The 16,250-nt window shown below is 42.8% G+C and overlaps 1 protein-coding gene across 7 annotated transcripts in view; it reads left to right on the top strand.

Moving 5' to 3' along the window:
• LRP8 (LDL receptor related protein 8) overlaps positions 1-16,250 on the top strand; it is a 440,430-nt gene that overhangs the window by 306,867 nt on the left and 117,313 nt on the right. For all 7 annotated transcript variants that reach the window (XM_045026527.1, XM_045026529.1, XM_045026532.1 and 4 more), the window contains one exon: positions 14,204-14,326. In XM_045026527.1, the coding sequence (XP_044882462.1) occupies positions 14,204-14,326 (123 nt within the window). The remainder of the gene's footprint in view (positions 1-14,203; positions 14,327-16,250) is intronic.

Raw genomic sequence — 16,250 nt, 5'->3', positions numbered from 1 at the left:
ATCTATTTAGTGTAACAAAGAGAAGGTTAAGGGATGACTTGATTAATTTATAAGTACTTACATGGGGAACAAATATTTAATTATGGGCTCTTTAGTCTAGCAGAGAAAGGTATAACATGATCCAATAGCTGGAAGCTTAAGCTAGACAAATTCAGACTGGAAATAAGGCATACATTTTTAATAGTGAGGGTAATTAGCCATTGGAACAATTTACAGACAGTCATGGTGGATTCTCCATCACTGACAATTTTTAAATGAAGAGTGGAAGTTTTTCTAAAAGATCTGCTTTCCGAATTATTTTGAGGAAATTCTATATCCTTTGTTATCCAGGAGGTCAGACTAGATGATCACAGTGGTTCCTCGTGGCCTTAGTATCTATGAATCTATAAAAGAATTTTAAATAAGGGCTTTAAATGATTTTCATTTAAAATGCACAATATTGGATACCTTTAATACTAAGATAAATCTCCTGTGACATCTCTTTTCTCCTTTAAATATATTTGATCAGCAAGGCTAATTTAAACTCAGCAGCTACACTTTTATTTTTGGTTGATGTAATAGGGGCTTCAAGGAGTCCTGAAACCTTCAGTCATACTTCTGCTAATCTGGCATTGTTTTATGTGACTAGTTCAGGGAGTCCATGGGAGAGATTGCTTTTAAAATGTCTCTCATGTGAGGTATCAAAGGACATGTGATTTCTGTTGGATTTCCAACTACGTGAGATTATTTGATTAATCTCACCTTTATAAGTGCACCTGCCTGCTGAGATAGTGTAACAAAACTCTGCCAAATTCAGAGCACTGGTTAAATATTCCCTTTCATCACTTCAAGGGGTCTTTGGCTGTCTGAAAATTGAAAGAGCTCCACAGTGGATGTCCACTGGGATTTCCTGACATTTCAACTTAATGCTTTTATCTGGTGCCATTTTGTAGCTAGCAACACAATGAGTCTGTGTCTGTGGGATTTCCTGTGGAAAGTATTTTCCCAGTAAGAGTGGCCTGCAGAGGTTTGAAGTGCTGCTCACAGCCAACCCCATTGTCAGTGCAAGTGCAGACATGTGTCCTGCAGGGGCTAGAACTCCCAGCAAGCAGGGTGTTTATGTGAAACCAAGGGAAGTTATGCTTGAGTCAAGATGCAACATGGTGTGTTGGGACCTGTAGTGTCTACCTGCCACAACTGATCTACCTGCCACACGTCTGTAATAAAGATAAGGTTTGCTGCAATATACTCGATGTTGTGGCTTCTCCTTTACAAAATCAATACTACAGTATTCTACAATAGTACTTCATAATACTCCAGTAACAGTATTCTAATGTGTCGGCTGGGATTTTCAAAAGACTTTAAGGGAGTTAAACACACTTTGAATTTCAGTAGGAATTGAGCATGTTTTTTCAAATTTAATTTGGGGGGATAATTATTTAGGAGGTTGTCTATAATAATGTGACGACTGTTCCATATGTAATCAGAAGTCAAGAACTGTTATAAACTCAAACCCGCTGTTAACTCTTAAGTAGTGCATATTCCAGAGATGATAGAAAGTCTCCCAAAAGTTGTATGAGGATCCCAGCACTTATTCATCAGGGATATTTAGCTCATTGTGAGTACTGACTTAGTTGAGTTTCTTAAATGTTGCAAAGTAAACTGGGATAAAATGATGTAGTCAGGTTATGGGGATGGCTAGCCACTGGTCTGTTGCAGTTAACACTTCCATCCATCCAGTCATAGTCTCAAAAGTGAAAAACAATTATTTTATCTGGTAAGCTGTTGAGTTCTTCTGTGGTGCCACTCCTTTGGTCTCTATTTTTCAGATGGAGTCTTGTCAGTTTTTCTGATACGCAATGATCCAAGTTTTCATTGTGTTTTCCAGCACAAAATGCAACCCTGTTTTATGATTTTCATTACTTTTGGATGGGGGCAGGTGGGCTAGCAGCTTTTTCCCATACCAAGTCATTCTGGGTTATAACCTTTTACTGCTATAGAAAGATCAAATCAAAACTTTTTAATAGCATCACCTTTTTATTTTATTTTATTTTATTTTATTTTATTTTAGTAGCTCAGCTAAAACCAATACCCATGAAGAGCCAAATTCTGCTCTTATTTACAAATGGTTACACCTTTGAACTTTAAGGATCTGATTCTGTACCATTGAAATGGAAATTCTAACATTGAAATTGTACCATTGAAATCAGTGGGAGCTTTGCTATTAATTCAGTTGGAGCAGGAGCAGAGTCTGCATGAGAGCAGTATTTGACACATTATAAAGGAAAAACAAGATTATTCTTGAATGTTACTGTATCTGAATTTCTGAAATATACAAATCCAGGAGTCCAGACAAAAGAAGTTAATTCAAGGGTTACATGTTTATAGACTCTGCTATTGTCACATCAAATTATATGCACTTCACAAGTCCAAGAAAAGATTTTTCTAACTATTGTCCCCGCAAAGACAATTTGGGATCTGAAAAATTAAACGGTGCTCTTTCTCCCTTTATACATCATCACCAGGAAGAAACATTCTCGTAATGAAATTTTACCGACAGTATTGTTGATTATGTTCATGGCAGAAAAGAAACCAGCTGTTGCTCTCTTTTGGTTGCATTGGTACAGTAGTGTTGACAATAACAAACTATGAAAATATTGTGATGTAATACATAGTTTTGTAGCCTGCAAATACGCAAAATAGAAATAAGCAAGTGGTATACATCAGGAAATAAAACACAAGGAGCTTGGTTGTGTTGCAAAGCAGTTGCTCAGGGATGTTTTTGTCTCACAAAGCCTTTATCCGTAGCTTCACCTTAGCTGCTCCTAGCTACACTCAGTTGAGTTTCTCTTGCTTTGCTTAATTTCTTTGAGTGAATGGACCCTGAAATTTTGCACTTTTCAGTTATCACAATGCTAAGACTTGTTTTAGAATTAGGAAGATTGGGGCCAGAATTTCACCCTTTCAGATTAGTTCAATGACTCTCAATGACTTCAACTGGACAATGGATTTGACAATGGATTTGACTTGCATCATCTTTTTGTGAGTTTAGTATGAAAATCACCGATTAGATCATAGTTCATCTCCCTGCCAGTCTAATTCTAAATATCCCAAATGATGGCTTTGCCACCAGTTCCTTTAAGAGACTATTTCACAGCCTAACACATTGTCAAGCAAGTTTTTTCCCTAATAATCAGCCTAAGCTTTCTCTGTTTTAATGTCAGCCTGTTACTCCTAATTATTTTCCCTATTACCACTCTAAATAATTCCTCTTTGTCCTTGAAGTTGACATCCTTTAAATATTTCTAAACTATCAAGTCTCCTTATACCTATTTCTTATCCAGGCTATATTTATGCATTGTTTCTTAATCTCATCCAAGTAGAGAAGGGTCATTACCAAGAATGGGATAAATTAAGGGACATGTGGGGATATATTGGAAAGTAATACAACGGGACTTGGTTATCCAAATCAGTGATGTGCATTATTGCAGACACACAGACCTAGTTTAGAATGAGGACCCTGCAGTCCTGCCTCCTGCTCTGGGACAAATCTTGTAGTCTTTACTCTGCAATCTAGGATATGGAACATATATTTTTTGCTTTAAAACTTTGTTCTCCATCAGACATTCTTCAAAGGAAACAAAAACTACTCCTTTAAACTGAGTCTCGCATTGGAAAGGTGAACTAGTGATTATCCCCCTTGCGTTCTGAGTCACTGTGACAGCTTCACTGGTATTATTTTCTACACTGCAGTTCATGCCATAACTATATATCCAGAAGCAGAGAAAGGTAAAGCACATACTAAAGGCAAATCAAGCACGAGTCAAAAGAATTCTAGTCTCTCTTGTATCATTTACTATATATGACTAGGGGAGAGAGCATACGTCATAGCATTGGATTCAATAGCCTTCTCCTTTCCAGTTCCATCTGTAAAATTGCATCATGCAAGATGGAGAAGGAGGGGAATTGTGACATGGCTTTTCAGCTACTGTTGTTTCTTCTTCTTAAAGTAGCATCCCTATGTGTGCGCCACTTCAGGTGCATATGCACCTGAAGTGAAGCCCTTGATTGGAGATTGTCAGTTGGCAGTATTCGTTCGGCCTGTGCATGTATCGTGTGGCTCCTCATGCTGTATGCCAAGGCTCTATAGGGTGCACGGGTGTTATGCTCATACAAAGCACACAGGATCTTTATAGAGGAAGGTAAATACACAGCATTTATTGAGAATACAACAGTTAGCATATGCTTTTTAGTCACACACACATATATACACACACACACATATAGTCCTGCCAGTGATGTTCATAGTTACCAGTCTGTTGTAGCTCGAGTCAATCTAATGGCCAGTTAGACTGAGCACGAATGTGGAGCTGGGCTCTTGTCGGTCGCAATCCAATGCTGCTGGAGTGTGGCAAGACGAACCCAAAGTCCCTTGGCCAAGCACCCTGTTTTTATAGGTTATTCTCTCTGTTGAAGTCTATGGATTTTGCTGTGTCAGTTTGTGACCGGTTACTTCTTAATTGGTGTAAACATTCCAATACACCTCCGAGAGGGTCATCCTGTCCTTTGTTCCGATATAATCAATTGTCTTTAGGGGTGCCAGCCTCCACCTCAGGGTTGTCAATCTGCTCTTCATTATGGATGCACGTTGATGATTCTTTGATGTCCTTTAAGTCTCTTTACTCCTTCTTCCTTGACTCTGGCTATAACAATGGCCTTCACACCTTATCTTTTCCTGATGCATACATTCCTCATTCACACAAACAGATTGAGAATACAAACAGTAGTATTTTATATCGAGCAAAAAGGCATTGCAAATTAAACCTTGCCTTCAATGTTTCTCTAATCCACTTAACGTAGACACATTAGAGAATCCTGTCTCTTACTTACTAAACCTTAAAACAAAGAAATGTATATTTAACTAGAGTGCCTAATTTGTAATGTATATGGGAAACCATAGTAGACATTATAACTTATCCTAAAACAAAAGGTGACCATAATCAGTCAGAAGGATTGTTCTGGTCTGTCATTACTTTCTGCTATTCAAAAAGGGTGGCTGACAGGATGAAATCAAATGATACATTAATTCTCATAGTACATTATAGAATCCAGCTCCTACATGGGTGCCCTACAGAGTTCTTTCTCAACTGCCTCAGCCTGTGCCCTAGCGTGTCTGCCTTGAGCATGCCTTGGCTTTTCCAATATTTCTCTAGCAATTAAGATAGTTTTTATAGTTAGTTGTTAGTATAGTTAGCTAGATAAGTAGTGAGAGGATTGTTTTACTACTCTCTTTCCCTCCGAGGAGACTTATTTTTTTCCTGACAGATCATGTCTGGTTTGCCAGGTTTCAAATGTTAACTTTCTTGCCGAGAGGCTATATGTGAGAGCAACAGCCACTCTAATTGTGAGGAAGCCTCATGCCTCCCAGAAGAACAATGAAGAACATGAAGGAGAGAGATAAGAACATAAGAAAAAAGAACATAAAAACGGCAATATTGGGTCAGACCAAAGGTCCATCTAGCCCAGTATCCTGTCTTCCAACAATGGCCAATGCCAGATGCTTCAGAGATAATGAACAGAACAGACAATCATCATATGAACCATCCCCTGTCGCCCAATCCCAGCTTCTGGCAAACAGAGGCTAGGGATACCATTCCTGTCCATCTTAGCTAATAGCCATTGATGAACCTGTCCTCCATGAATTTATCTAGTTCTTTTTTTAAACCTGTTAGAGTCTTGGTCTTCACAGCATCCTCTGGCAAAGAGTTCCACATGTTGACTGTGCATTGTGTGAAGAAATACTTCCTTTTGTTTGTTTTAAACCTGCTGCCTATTAATTTCATTTGGTGACCCCTCATTCTTGTGCAATGAGAAGGAGTAAATAACACTTCCTTATTTACTTTCTCCACACCAGTCATGAATTTATAGACCTCTGTCATATCCCCCCTTAGTTGTCTCTTTTCCAAGCTGAAAAGTCCTAGTCTCATTAATCTCTCCTCATATGGAAGCTGTTCCATATCCCTAATTATTTTTGTTGCCCTTTTCTGAACCATTAGCAATTCCAATATATCTTTTTTGGGTTGGGGCAACCACATCTGCACACTGTATTCAAGATATGGGGATATCATGGAATTTTTTGTCTTTTTTTCTATCCCTTTCTTAATTATTTCCAACGTTCTGTTCACTTTTTTGACTGCCACTGCACATTGAGGGGATGTTTTCAGAGAACTATCCACAATGACTCCAAGATCTCTTTCTTGAGTGGTAATAGCTAATTTAGACCCCATCATTTTATATGTATAGTTAGGATTATGTTTTCCAACGTGCATTACTTTGCATTTATCAGCATTGAATTTCATCTTCCATTTTGTAGCCCCATCACCCAGTTTTGTGAGATCCCTTTGTAACTCTTCGCAGTCTGCTTCGAACTTAAAGACAAAGTACCATCTACAAATAGGGAGAGTAAGCATAGACACTTGAGACTGGCACCACTGAGTTCAGCCGAGCTGTCGGTACCCAAGTTTGTGGCACTCTCGGCACTGAGCAAGGAAAGGTGCCATCAGCGTCTACTTCAATACGCCCACCATTGGTGCTACCATTGGCTTTGGCTACTGCATCAGTATAAATCCCCTACTCAGTACCACAGGAGTTCAAGTATACTAAGGCCCTCTCAATAACAGATGAACTGGAGGCTTTGCTCCTCATGGGTACCCGAGTGTCTCTCACTACCTACATCCCAATTTCCAGATTACTGCCCTCTGGTATTGCAGGACTCTTCACCGTTTTCTGTGGTTGGTCCTTCATTGGATGAAATGGAGACTTGAAGTCGGTCTCCTCTATTTCTCTTCAGGGTTCTCCCACATATCCCATCAGGAACTCATTCTCTGAAAGTAATAGGGAAGATCGGGCTCATTAACATGGGTGGTGGAACACACTACCCCTATTTCCATATGCCCTGACCCCCACGATGGCCATACTGGGAACTCTGGGCTGCCTATCGAATCCTCATCTCTGGATGAGGTGGTTATGTTCTGCCACCATCCATGGCCAGTGATTTTTGGTGATTTCAATACCTCACAAAGAGGGTTGTGGATGCTTTTCAGATTCCTCCTGAAAAGGTTATGGATTCACAGCACAAATTGTTGGATACCTTGCAGTCAGCAAACCCTCCAAGGTGGCATTACCCTTCAAAAAGGTGCTCCTAGATCCAGTTAAGATGGTGTTGCAGACACCTGCCATTATTTTGCCCATACGTAAATGGGTGAATAAGAAGTATTATGTTCCCCCTTAAGGATTTTGACATTTTGTTCTCCCATCCTCCACCCAACTTTCTGGTTGTGGATGTGGTAAATGTGCGGGGTAGGCAGCACTTCTCTAAGTCTACCCTGTATGACAAATATTAGAAAAGGCTGGATCTCTTTGGGTGAAAGGCCTATTTGTCAGCAACTCTCCAGTTCAGGATCAGCAAATTATCAGACCAAAATATAATTTTACAAATTATGACAGATTCACTGCTTTTATTAAACATCTGTCACAAAAACATAGGGAGGAATTCCAGTCCATCATCCCAGAGGGCCAGTTGGTGGCCATAACTGCTCTTCAAGCATCCTTAAATGCTGTGGACACTGCTGCCAGGTCCGCCTCCACAGCAGTGATTATGTGCAGGGCATCATGGCTCCATCTCTCGGGGTGTCTGAGAAAAGAACAGAGGACCTCCCCTTTGACTGTAAACTGTTCTCGAAATCCATGGATGAGTCCTTGCACACTCTAAAGGACTGTAGGGCTACTTTACCATCCCTGGGCAAGTAAGAAAAGGTTTAGTAGGTTATAGACCATCCAGAGATCATGTACTGATCAGTTTTCCGGGTTCCAAAGATCCATCTAACCCCCCAGAAAGAGAGAGAAATTTCAAAGGAAGAGGTCCTCCCAACTGCTCTCCATGACCACCCACCCATCTTTGAAGAAGTAGTTTTGATGGGTTAGTTGAGGGTCACTTGATTACCTGTTCTGTTCATTCCTTGTTGAGCATCTGGCATTGGCCACTGTTGGAAGACAGGATACTGGGCTACATGGACCTTTGTTCTGACCCAGTATGGCCGTACTAATGTTCTTATTTACAGCTGTGCCTATTAGCCCACCCCACCCTGCTTTGGAGACTGACTTGCTTATATCCAACATCCTTGGAGACAGATCACTACAGATAAGTGGGTTATAGATGTCAGGACATCGGGCTATATCATCCATTTTACATCACTCCCTCCCTTCCTCATCTCTCTTCAGGGACCCCTCTCACCAGCTTTTATTGAGACAAGAAGTGATCTCTCTCCTTTGATTAGGAGCAATAGAGCAAGTTCCTCCTCTTCACAAGGCCAAGGGATTTTACTCAGATTTCCTTGAGCCAAAGCAGGATGGAAGGTGGAGACCGATCTAAGACTTTTAAACAAGCCATAACGTCTCAAAAGTTCAGGATGGAGACTCTGGCAGCTATAATTTGTTCACTAGAGAAAGGGGATTGATTTTCAGCTCTCAGCCTACAAGAGGCCTTTTTCAATATAATGATACACCATCACACAGGAAATACCTATGCTGCACCAAAGGTCAGAATCATTTCCAATATTGAGTGCTTCCCTTTGGCCTTTTCGTGGCCCCAAGGGGCGGTCCCAAAAGTCCTGGCAGTAGTGGCTGTTTACCTCCAACAAGAAGTGATCCTAGTCTTCCCATACCTCAATATCTGGCTACTCAAGGACTGATCCTACAAATCAGTGCTATTTTCCACCCAGATGGTCCTTGCTCTGGTTTAGGATTTGAATGTAAAAACGTCAACATTAACCCCTTTACAGAAGATACAGAATATAGGGGTATATTTGGACTCATTGACAGCCAGAGCCTAACATCCCTTACACAGATTCGTAACCTTGTCAGGTCTGACATGAGCAATTCAGGGGAGCCCTTGAACCACAGTAAGGAATTGTCTTCAGTTCCTGGGACACTTGGCAGCTTGCACCTTTGTGACCTATCACTCCAGGCTACAATTCTGTGCCTTCAGGGTTGGCTCAGAATGACTTAGTCTCCAGTTACACACCTTGGACAGACAGGTGACGGTTCTTCTATAAGTGAGGAACTCCCTAGACTGGTGGAAGGATCAACTCAGCATCTGTGCAGGTGTTCCTTTCTGTCTCCCAGTCAGGGCTGGCTCTAGAGTTTTTGCCGCCCCAAGCAGCGCACTGAATTGCCGCCCTGGGCTGGGGGGGGCAGTCCGTGCGCCCTTAGGGCGGCAGGCGTGTCTAAAGGGCTCTGGGCTCCCCCTGCGGGGAGCCCAGAGCCTTTTAAATCCCAGCCGCGGCCGGGAATCAGAGGGCTCCGGGCTGCCCGCCGCGGCAGGGAGCCCAGAGCCTTTTAACTCCCAGCCGCGGCCGGGAATCAGAGGGCTCCGGGCTCCCCGCCGCGGCGGGCAGCCCAGAGCCTTTTAACTCCCAGCCGCGGCTAGGATTTGCTGGGGCGGGGCGGCGCTCTGGCGGTTGCGGGTCAGCGGCTCCGGTGGACCTCCCGCAGGCATGCCTGCGAGAGGTCCACCGGGGCCCTCTGCCGCCCTCCCCAGGATGCCGCCCCAAGCGGGTGCTTGGCCCGCTGGTGCCTAGAGCCGGCCCTGCTCCCAGTGACTTTAACAACAGACGCATCACAGTTGGGATGGGAGCCCACCTCAATACCCTCATGACGCAGGACAGATGAAGGACTCAAGAAACCAGTCTCCATATCAATCGGTTGGACTTCAGGGCTGTCAGGAACACTTCCCTTCATTTCCTGTCCATCATAGGGCCAAATCTATCAGGGTCATGGCAGACAAAGTATCCTGCATGTTCTGTATCAAGAAGCAAGGAGGAGCAAGATCATTGTGCCGAAGCCATGAAACTATGGAATTGGTTCATAGCTCATCAGATCCAAATTTCAGTCGTATACCTCCCAGAACGCCACACTGATGTCCTCAGCAGACACTTCTCACAGGATTGTGAATGGAGCTAGACACCTACGTTCTCCACAGTTTATTCCAAAGATGGGGTCTGACAGAGGTGAATCTCTTTGCCATCTCCAGAAACACGTAGTGTCCTCTTTTCTGCTCAAGAGGAGGTCTGGTCCACCACTCTTCTATCTTGGAAGAAAGGTCTGTTCTATGCATTTCCTCCGATGCCACTGATACTAAGGGTGATCAGATAGGACAGAGCCGAGTTATCTTTATAGAGCAGACATGGCCAAGACAGTCTTGATACCCGTACCTGCTTCACCTGTATGCCCAATCGTCGTTCAAGCTCCCAACCATTCCTCATCTCCTCTCACAGGATGAGGGTCATATGCTTCATCCCAGCCTACCGGTTCTCTGCCTTGGTGTGGCTCCTTGATAGTTCATGGGGTTAGAATCCTCCTGTTGTGTGGAAATACGACAGGTGTTACTGAATAGTACAAAAAGATCAACTCTCACTACTTATCTGCAGAAGTGAAAGAGATTTTTCTGTTGGTTGGTGGTGGTGTTGCTGCCTCCTTCCTAACTTGGTGCCACTTTTTTTATCTGTTGAATCCAAAGAATAGGGCTTCAGCTCTGCGCGGCGGGGCTTATGCTTTCTGCCCCGGCCCTCAGCGAGCTTAACACTGGTCCTGCTTGGCGGACTCCCTGAAACCTGCTCGTGGCCTCCCATGGGCCCTGGTTGAGAACCACTGCTCTATAGGAAGTCTGCTTACATACCCTGGCTGTTAGAAGGGCATTGGCCTTTTACTCAGATAGGATCAAGCAATTTAGAAAGTCACCTAAGCTCTTCATTTCCTTCCTGGGTAGATCTGTTAGGTCATCAATCTCTGCTCAGAGACTATTGAGATTAATAATACATCCAGATATCCCTTGTTATGATGATGCTGTGGACATTCATCCCTTCCCCCAAAAGGGTGATAGCACATGCAGGAAATGGCATTACTGAAGAATGTATTGAAATATGTAGAGCTGCAACATGGGCTTCAGTGCATATGTTTTCAAAACATTATGATCCATGCAGTCTGAGCCAATGCAACACTTGGTTCAGCAGTGCTATTTTCAATTCTGGACTCTATTCCAAACTCCCTCCTCTATCTGGGGATACTGATCAGAAGTCAATTGCAGTGGAGCACCCATAAGAACACTACTGAAGAAGAAGAGGTTACTTGTGTTGTGTCGTAAGTGAAGTTTTTTGTGGTGCATGCCCCTGTGAGTGCTCCACTACCCACTCTCCTTCCCTTCTGCTTTGGACTGTTCCTTGGGAGATGTTTGGATGGAGAAGGAGCTGAGGACATTTCACCCATGCATCTCTATATATCCTGGTTATCCAGTACAAGGAGGCATAGGGCGCATACATGGGTCGAACGGACACTGCTAACTGAAAATCTCTGATCAAGGGCTTGAGAGGTTCATGCATGCCTGAAGTGGAGCACCCATGGAGGGACACACAACCACAACCACAGTTGCTGCACAAAGTGCGTAACCTCTTATTTACTTTCATTTTTCAAGAGTTATGGAAACAAATCTGCCTTGTTCTGTTTACAGCATAGGGAGGCAATTTTGTGTAGGTCTTGTGGGAATAATTAGTTTTGCTTGGCTATTTATGAGGGGGGGCAGTTAGAACTATAAAAGGAGCCTCTACTCCCAGGGCATTCTCTAAGGGGAAAACGTGATTTAAAAAAATACAACATTGTCAATTTGTGGTTGTGGATCACATTTAAATTTTTAGTATTTAAAGTACAGGATGCATTGCTCTTTTCTTGCTGATTTATCTAGGACTGGATTATTAGACCACTGGGTTATGCAGGAGGGCTGTTGCATGCAGAAAGGAAGTTTATACACAAGGAATACATTAATACTGTGATTGTCAATAATGTATTTCGTCTCCCTTTTATGAATCCCGATAATATATTAATTGTACTGCTTAAGAACAGTGTCAAGGGAACAAAGCAATCAATGGCACCATCTGCTGTGAGCAGGTTTGTGTTGTTGAAGGGACTGCATATCTCTTTGTCATCTCTGATGATGAACACTTAAACTTTCAGTTCCATGTCCCAGCGATACCCGTCTGGTCAGAATGTTGTTCTCAATGGGGGAGTTGCTGTTCCATTGCAAGGTAGACAAATAATCGTGTCGCTGTCTATACCACTGTGGAATAGGACAGAGACAGATGCACAGGCGCTTTCTTTCTTACAAAGTCACATAACACTGTGAGAAGAAACAACACAAACTAAGCAAAAAAATAAACTACCATGTGTGTCCAGTGTTGTACTAAAATAAAATCTGGTATTTGTTTCCTTTACAACATGCCCGACTTTCATCTAATAGGAAATACTACAGACTCCACCTAGAGATTTTCATAGAAAGTGGAGGAATGCCTAAATTTTGCCCAAGTGTGTGCCACACGGGAATCTAGCCAGAGTTATACAGAGCAGGTTAAATCTGTCCTCTCTTTGATATGGAGATGCAGCCTGCAGAAAGAGCAAATCTCAGCATGCAGTGCTTCAGCTTGATCTGAGAATCCTTTCTCTAGGATGCTGGGATGGTAGTCTCCATTGGCTACAGATCTGTACTGAGAGCAGTGAAAGGCCACACTGTAGAACTTTGCAGGCCGCATTCTGCCTGTGAGTTACATTCTGTCACCTCAGGCTTAATATATCCAGTACTGATGACTATATAGTATATGTAGTGGCCTACGTTGTCCGAAATGACTTGTGCTTTTGGGTGATACAAGTTTTGGTTACCTAATTTGAGACACCTTCAAAGGTCTTTCCAGAGAGCCTTCTGAAAATCAGACTCCTTTGAGACATCTCAAGTTTGGCTCCCAAAATCACTAGTTATTTTTTAAAAAAAAATCTTGGGCTATATGTCTTATTTCTACATTAATATTCACTATCTGCGATTTTATGAGAAGAAGGGAAATGCATATCCTATATCTGAATCCGTATCTGGCTCATGTGTATCAGAGGAATAAATGCACACGCCATATAGAAAGCACGTCTGGATAGATTATACATATGTTTGATTATCTTCACAACAGTTCCTTGGGGGATGTCTAAGCAGGGAAGCTGCATGTTTTCTGAAACAGAAAGTGAATACTAGATCTAAGCCATATAAACCTAGCCAGCACCTTGCAGTGCTGTGCCCCCTTTTGTGTGTGTGTGTGTGTGTGTGAGAGAGAGAGAGAGAGAGAGAGAGAGAGTGTGATTACAGGAGTTTTTTACCTCTCGGACACCCGTTCTAAGACCTCATCTGTCAGTAGTGACTGAAAGTGACCAAAAGCCATTGAATTGCTGTTTGGTAGCCCCTGTGTAAAGAATTTGGCAGGTTCAGTTCAGTTCCCAATAGAGCAGCCACAAAAGCCACCACCACCAATGTCATTAAGTGGCATCCTTGTTGGTAGTCTCAGCAAAGAGGCCAAGAATTGAATGGGCCGTAGAGCCTGAATTCCAATCTTGGCCTTAGAAGTGGTTCTTCAGGTCAGGGTTGAGGCCCATTAGCCTGGCAGTGTGAGAAGTCTTGTACTGCTGGGCACTGGCTGTGTGGTACCAGTTCTGTAGATAAACAGAGAAGTTGATTTCCTGTGTCCATCAGTACAACACTTTTCTCATGCCGTAGACTCCCATGGACGAACTAAAGAGCTGAGAGGTGTCATTAGATTTAGAAATACAATTGGACTTATTTTCAATGGACTTTTCTTGAAGACACGTGGTATTTGGAGGCATGTATTGTGACTGCATGCTAAGGTGCTGGATATGCTAGAAATAAGTTAGACAAATAGAAGTAATTGCTTAGAGTATAATACACTTAAAAGCAGGGACCTTGTCTTCTCACTGCCTGTAAATCATCTAGCACATTTTCAGTTCCATATAACAAGAAGTGATTATAATAAAGCTAGTTAGTTACGCTGGCATCAATGAAGTATTCTCCACTTTGACTCATTTTAGCTAGAACTAAATGAAAATAGAAATGAGTGAGTCTATTTCAAAGACATGTACGGTTGGGGACATAGGATTTTCAGAGTCCAGAGACAAAGCATCCTTCTTTGATACCAGCTTGTTTCTTTGCCTTTGAGAAGCCAGTGTAGAATGTGAAATTACTTTTCCTCATGTGGATGACAAGTATGGTGCTCCCTTTAGTGGGGATCAAGGGAGTGTAGAGTATGTGCACTGCTGAATTATGTTGTTTTTTGTTTCCTCCTTGCAGTGAAGAAAACCTGTGCAGAATCAGACTTCACCTGCAACAATGGCCACTGCATCCCAGCCAGATGGAAGTGTGACGGTGAAGAGGAATGCCCTGACGGGTCTGATGAATCAGAAGCGACATGCAGTGAGTACTGTAGATAATCAATGTGTCTTGTGAAAGTAGAAATGGTTTAGAATGGTAAGGAAGCCAGAGTCACCTGCCTTCCTGAAGTTTGCAGGATGAGCCCAATTTTCAGAGTTCAGTTATAGAATAAATTAGAGATGGAAAAGTTCGGTTAGATCATTCAGTCCTAAAGTTCCCAACAGTTTTCCCCTCTAAGCTGCGCACCTGCGCGGCCACACAAGAGTCAATACACTTGATTAATAGAGCCGCGCACATCCGGTGACTTGTGTTCAGGTGCCCCTCCCCCTGCCGCTCTGCTGCCATGCTGCTCCTGCCCTCTGCCTCGGAGCCCCTGGCCAGCTGCTCCCAGGACCCTCTTGCTTGCTGTGCAGAGCAGGCAGGGAGAGCGGGGGCACTGATGTCAGGGTGTCCCCCTCCCCACCGCCCATGTACCCCATCTCTGCAGAGCAGGGGAGGGAGGAAAGGGCTCGGGAGTTAGAAAGAGCTGCTGGAAGCTACTGCAGTCTGCCGCTGTGCTTAAAGAGACAGTGCAGGTCTCTCATACCCTTCCCCAGCAGCCAGCACACACACACACTCTCTGTTTCTCACACACATACACACGCTGTCTCTCTCTCTCTCTCTCTCTCTCTTACACACACACACACACACACACACACAGTCTCTCTCTCACACACACACTCTGTCTCACACGCATGCTTGCAAACACACACATACACTCTCTGTCTCTTTCACACTCACCTCCCTACACATATTTAGGTTACTGTTGTTGTTTTTACTTCTTGGGACTTCCTGCAATGCACATATATTCTCTGTAATTTTATTCTTTTAAAGTGCTGTTATTGTAGGTTTTTTGACAGGTTCATGCATTTCATAATTTTATTTCTCTCTTACGCTTAAATTTGAGTAATGAGTTCTAAAATGCCTAACCTGTCCTGGCTAGAGTAACTGTAGCAGTTTACGAGACTAAGATGTAGGCTGCACCACCCAGTGCCTGTCTCAGTGATATAACTGGGGTTAAAAGCAGCCTTAGCTGTGTTGCAAATTAGAATTCAGACAGCTGGATAGGTTATGGTTAGCAATGGTGCACAAGAGATTGGCACTGAATCTTATCACGAAAGAGAAGGAATCTAGAGTACCATGTGTAAGAGCTTGGAATATTAGTACTGATACATATACCAGGAGCCACTGCTTTAATCCCTTCCCCAAAGGGTGTAGCATTATTCCCTGTACTATTTATTTAATATCCAGTGATTTTGTATTATTGGTCATTTGGAATCTGAACAAAACCGATTGTAATCAATGGGCTTTGGATCAGGCCCTTTGAGAAATTCAGATTTACTCTGCATTGGATGGTGACATTCTGAAATTCATCATCACGCTGCAGTGCATTTCTCTTGTGTTGCAATGCCACAACTTTGTAAGACTACTGTGTCATAGCATTGTGTCAGTGATTTTTGTCTTGGCGGATGAAGCACTATAACAGAAGAAGGATCAGCTGTGGGGAAAAACTGAAGCAGTAAGTCAGTATGGCAAACACTCCTTTCAGGTTAGCATCTTTCATAAATGCACCAGTTTTAGTAAGACATACATGGCCTTGGTTCGGTGCATTTTATCTTTTTCCTTTCACTCTTTATGAGAAGGTTCATCCACTTTCCATTGGTCTGGAATACTGAAGAGTTATTAAATATTGACTGATGCTGAATAGAAGAGGCACGTCCCAAGGAAACTGGAATTGAAACACTTGCTAGCACATGAGCCTTCACATGTTGTGTGTTCACGTTGTGCTTGGGAGGACCAGAGTAAACTAATATAAACCACACATTGAATTTCAAGTCATGTACTGCACAAATGTGTTCCCATGGGTGAGCAATAGTGACAAGAAAAGTATTTTATCCGACTTCACCAGCGTGCAGCACAAGAAGAG

The sequence above is a fragment of the Mauremys mutica genome, chromosome 8 (genome assembly GCF_020497125.1).
Source record: "Mauremys mutica isolate MM-2020 ecotype Southern chromosome 8, ASM2049712v1, whole genome shotgun sequence".
Lineage (NCBI taxonomy): Eukaryota > Metazoa > Chordata > Testudines > Geoemydidae > Mauremys > Mauremys mutica.
Note: the sequence above shows the minus strand (reverse complement) of the source record. Positions and strands in the feature narration are given on the sequence as shown.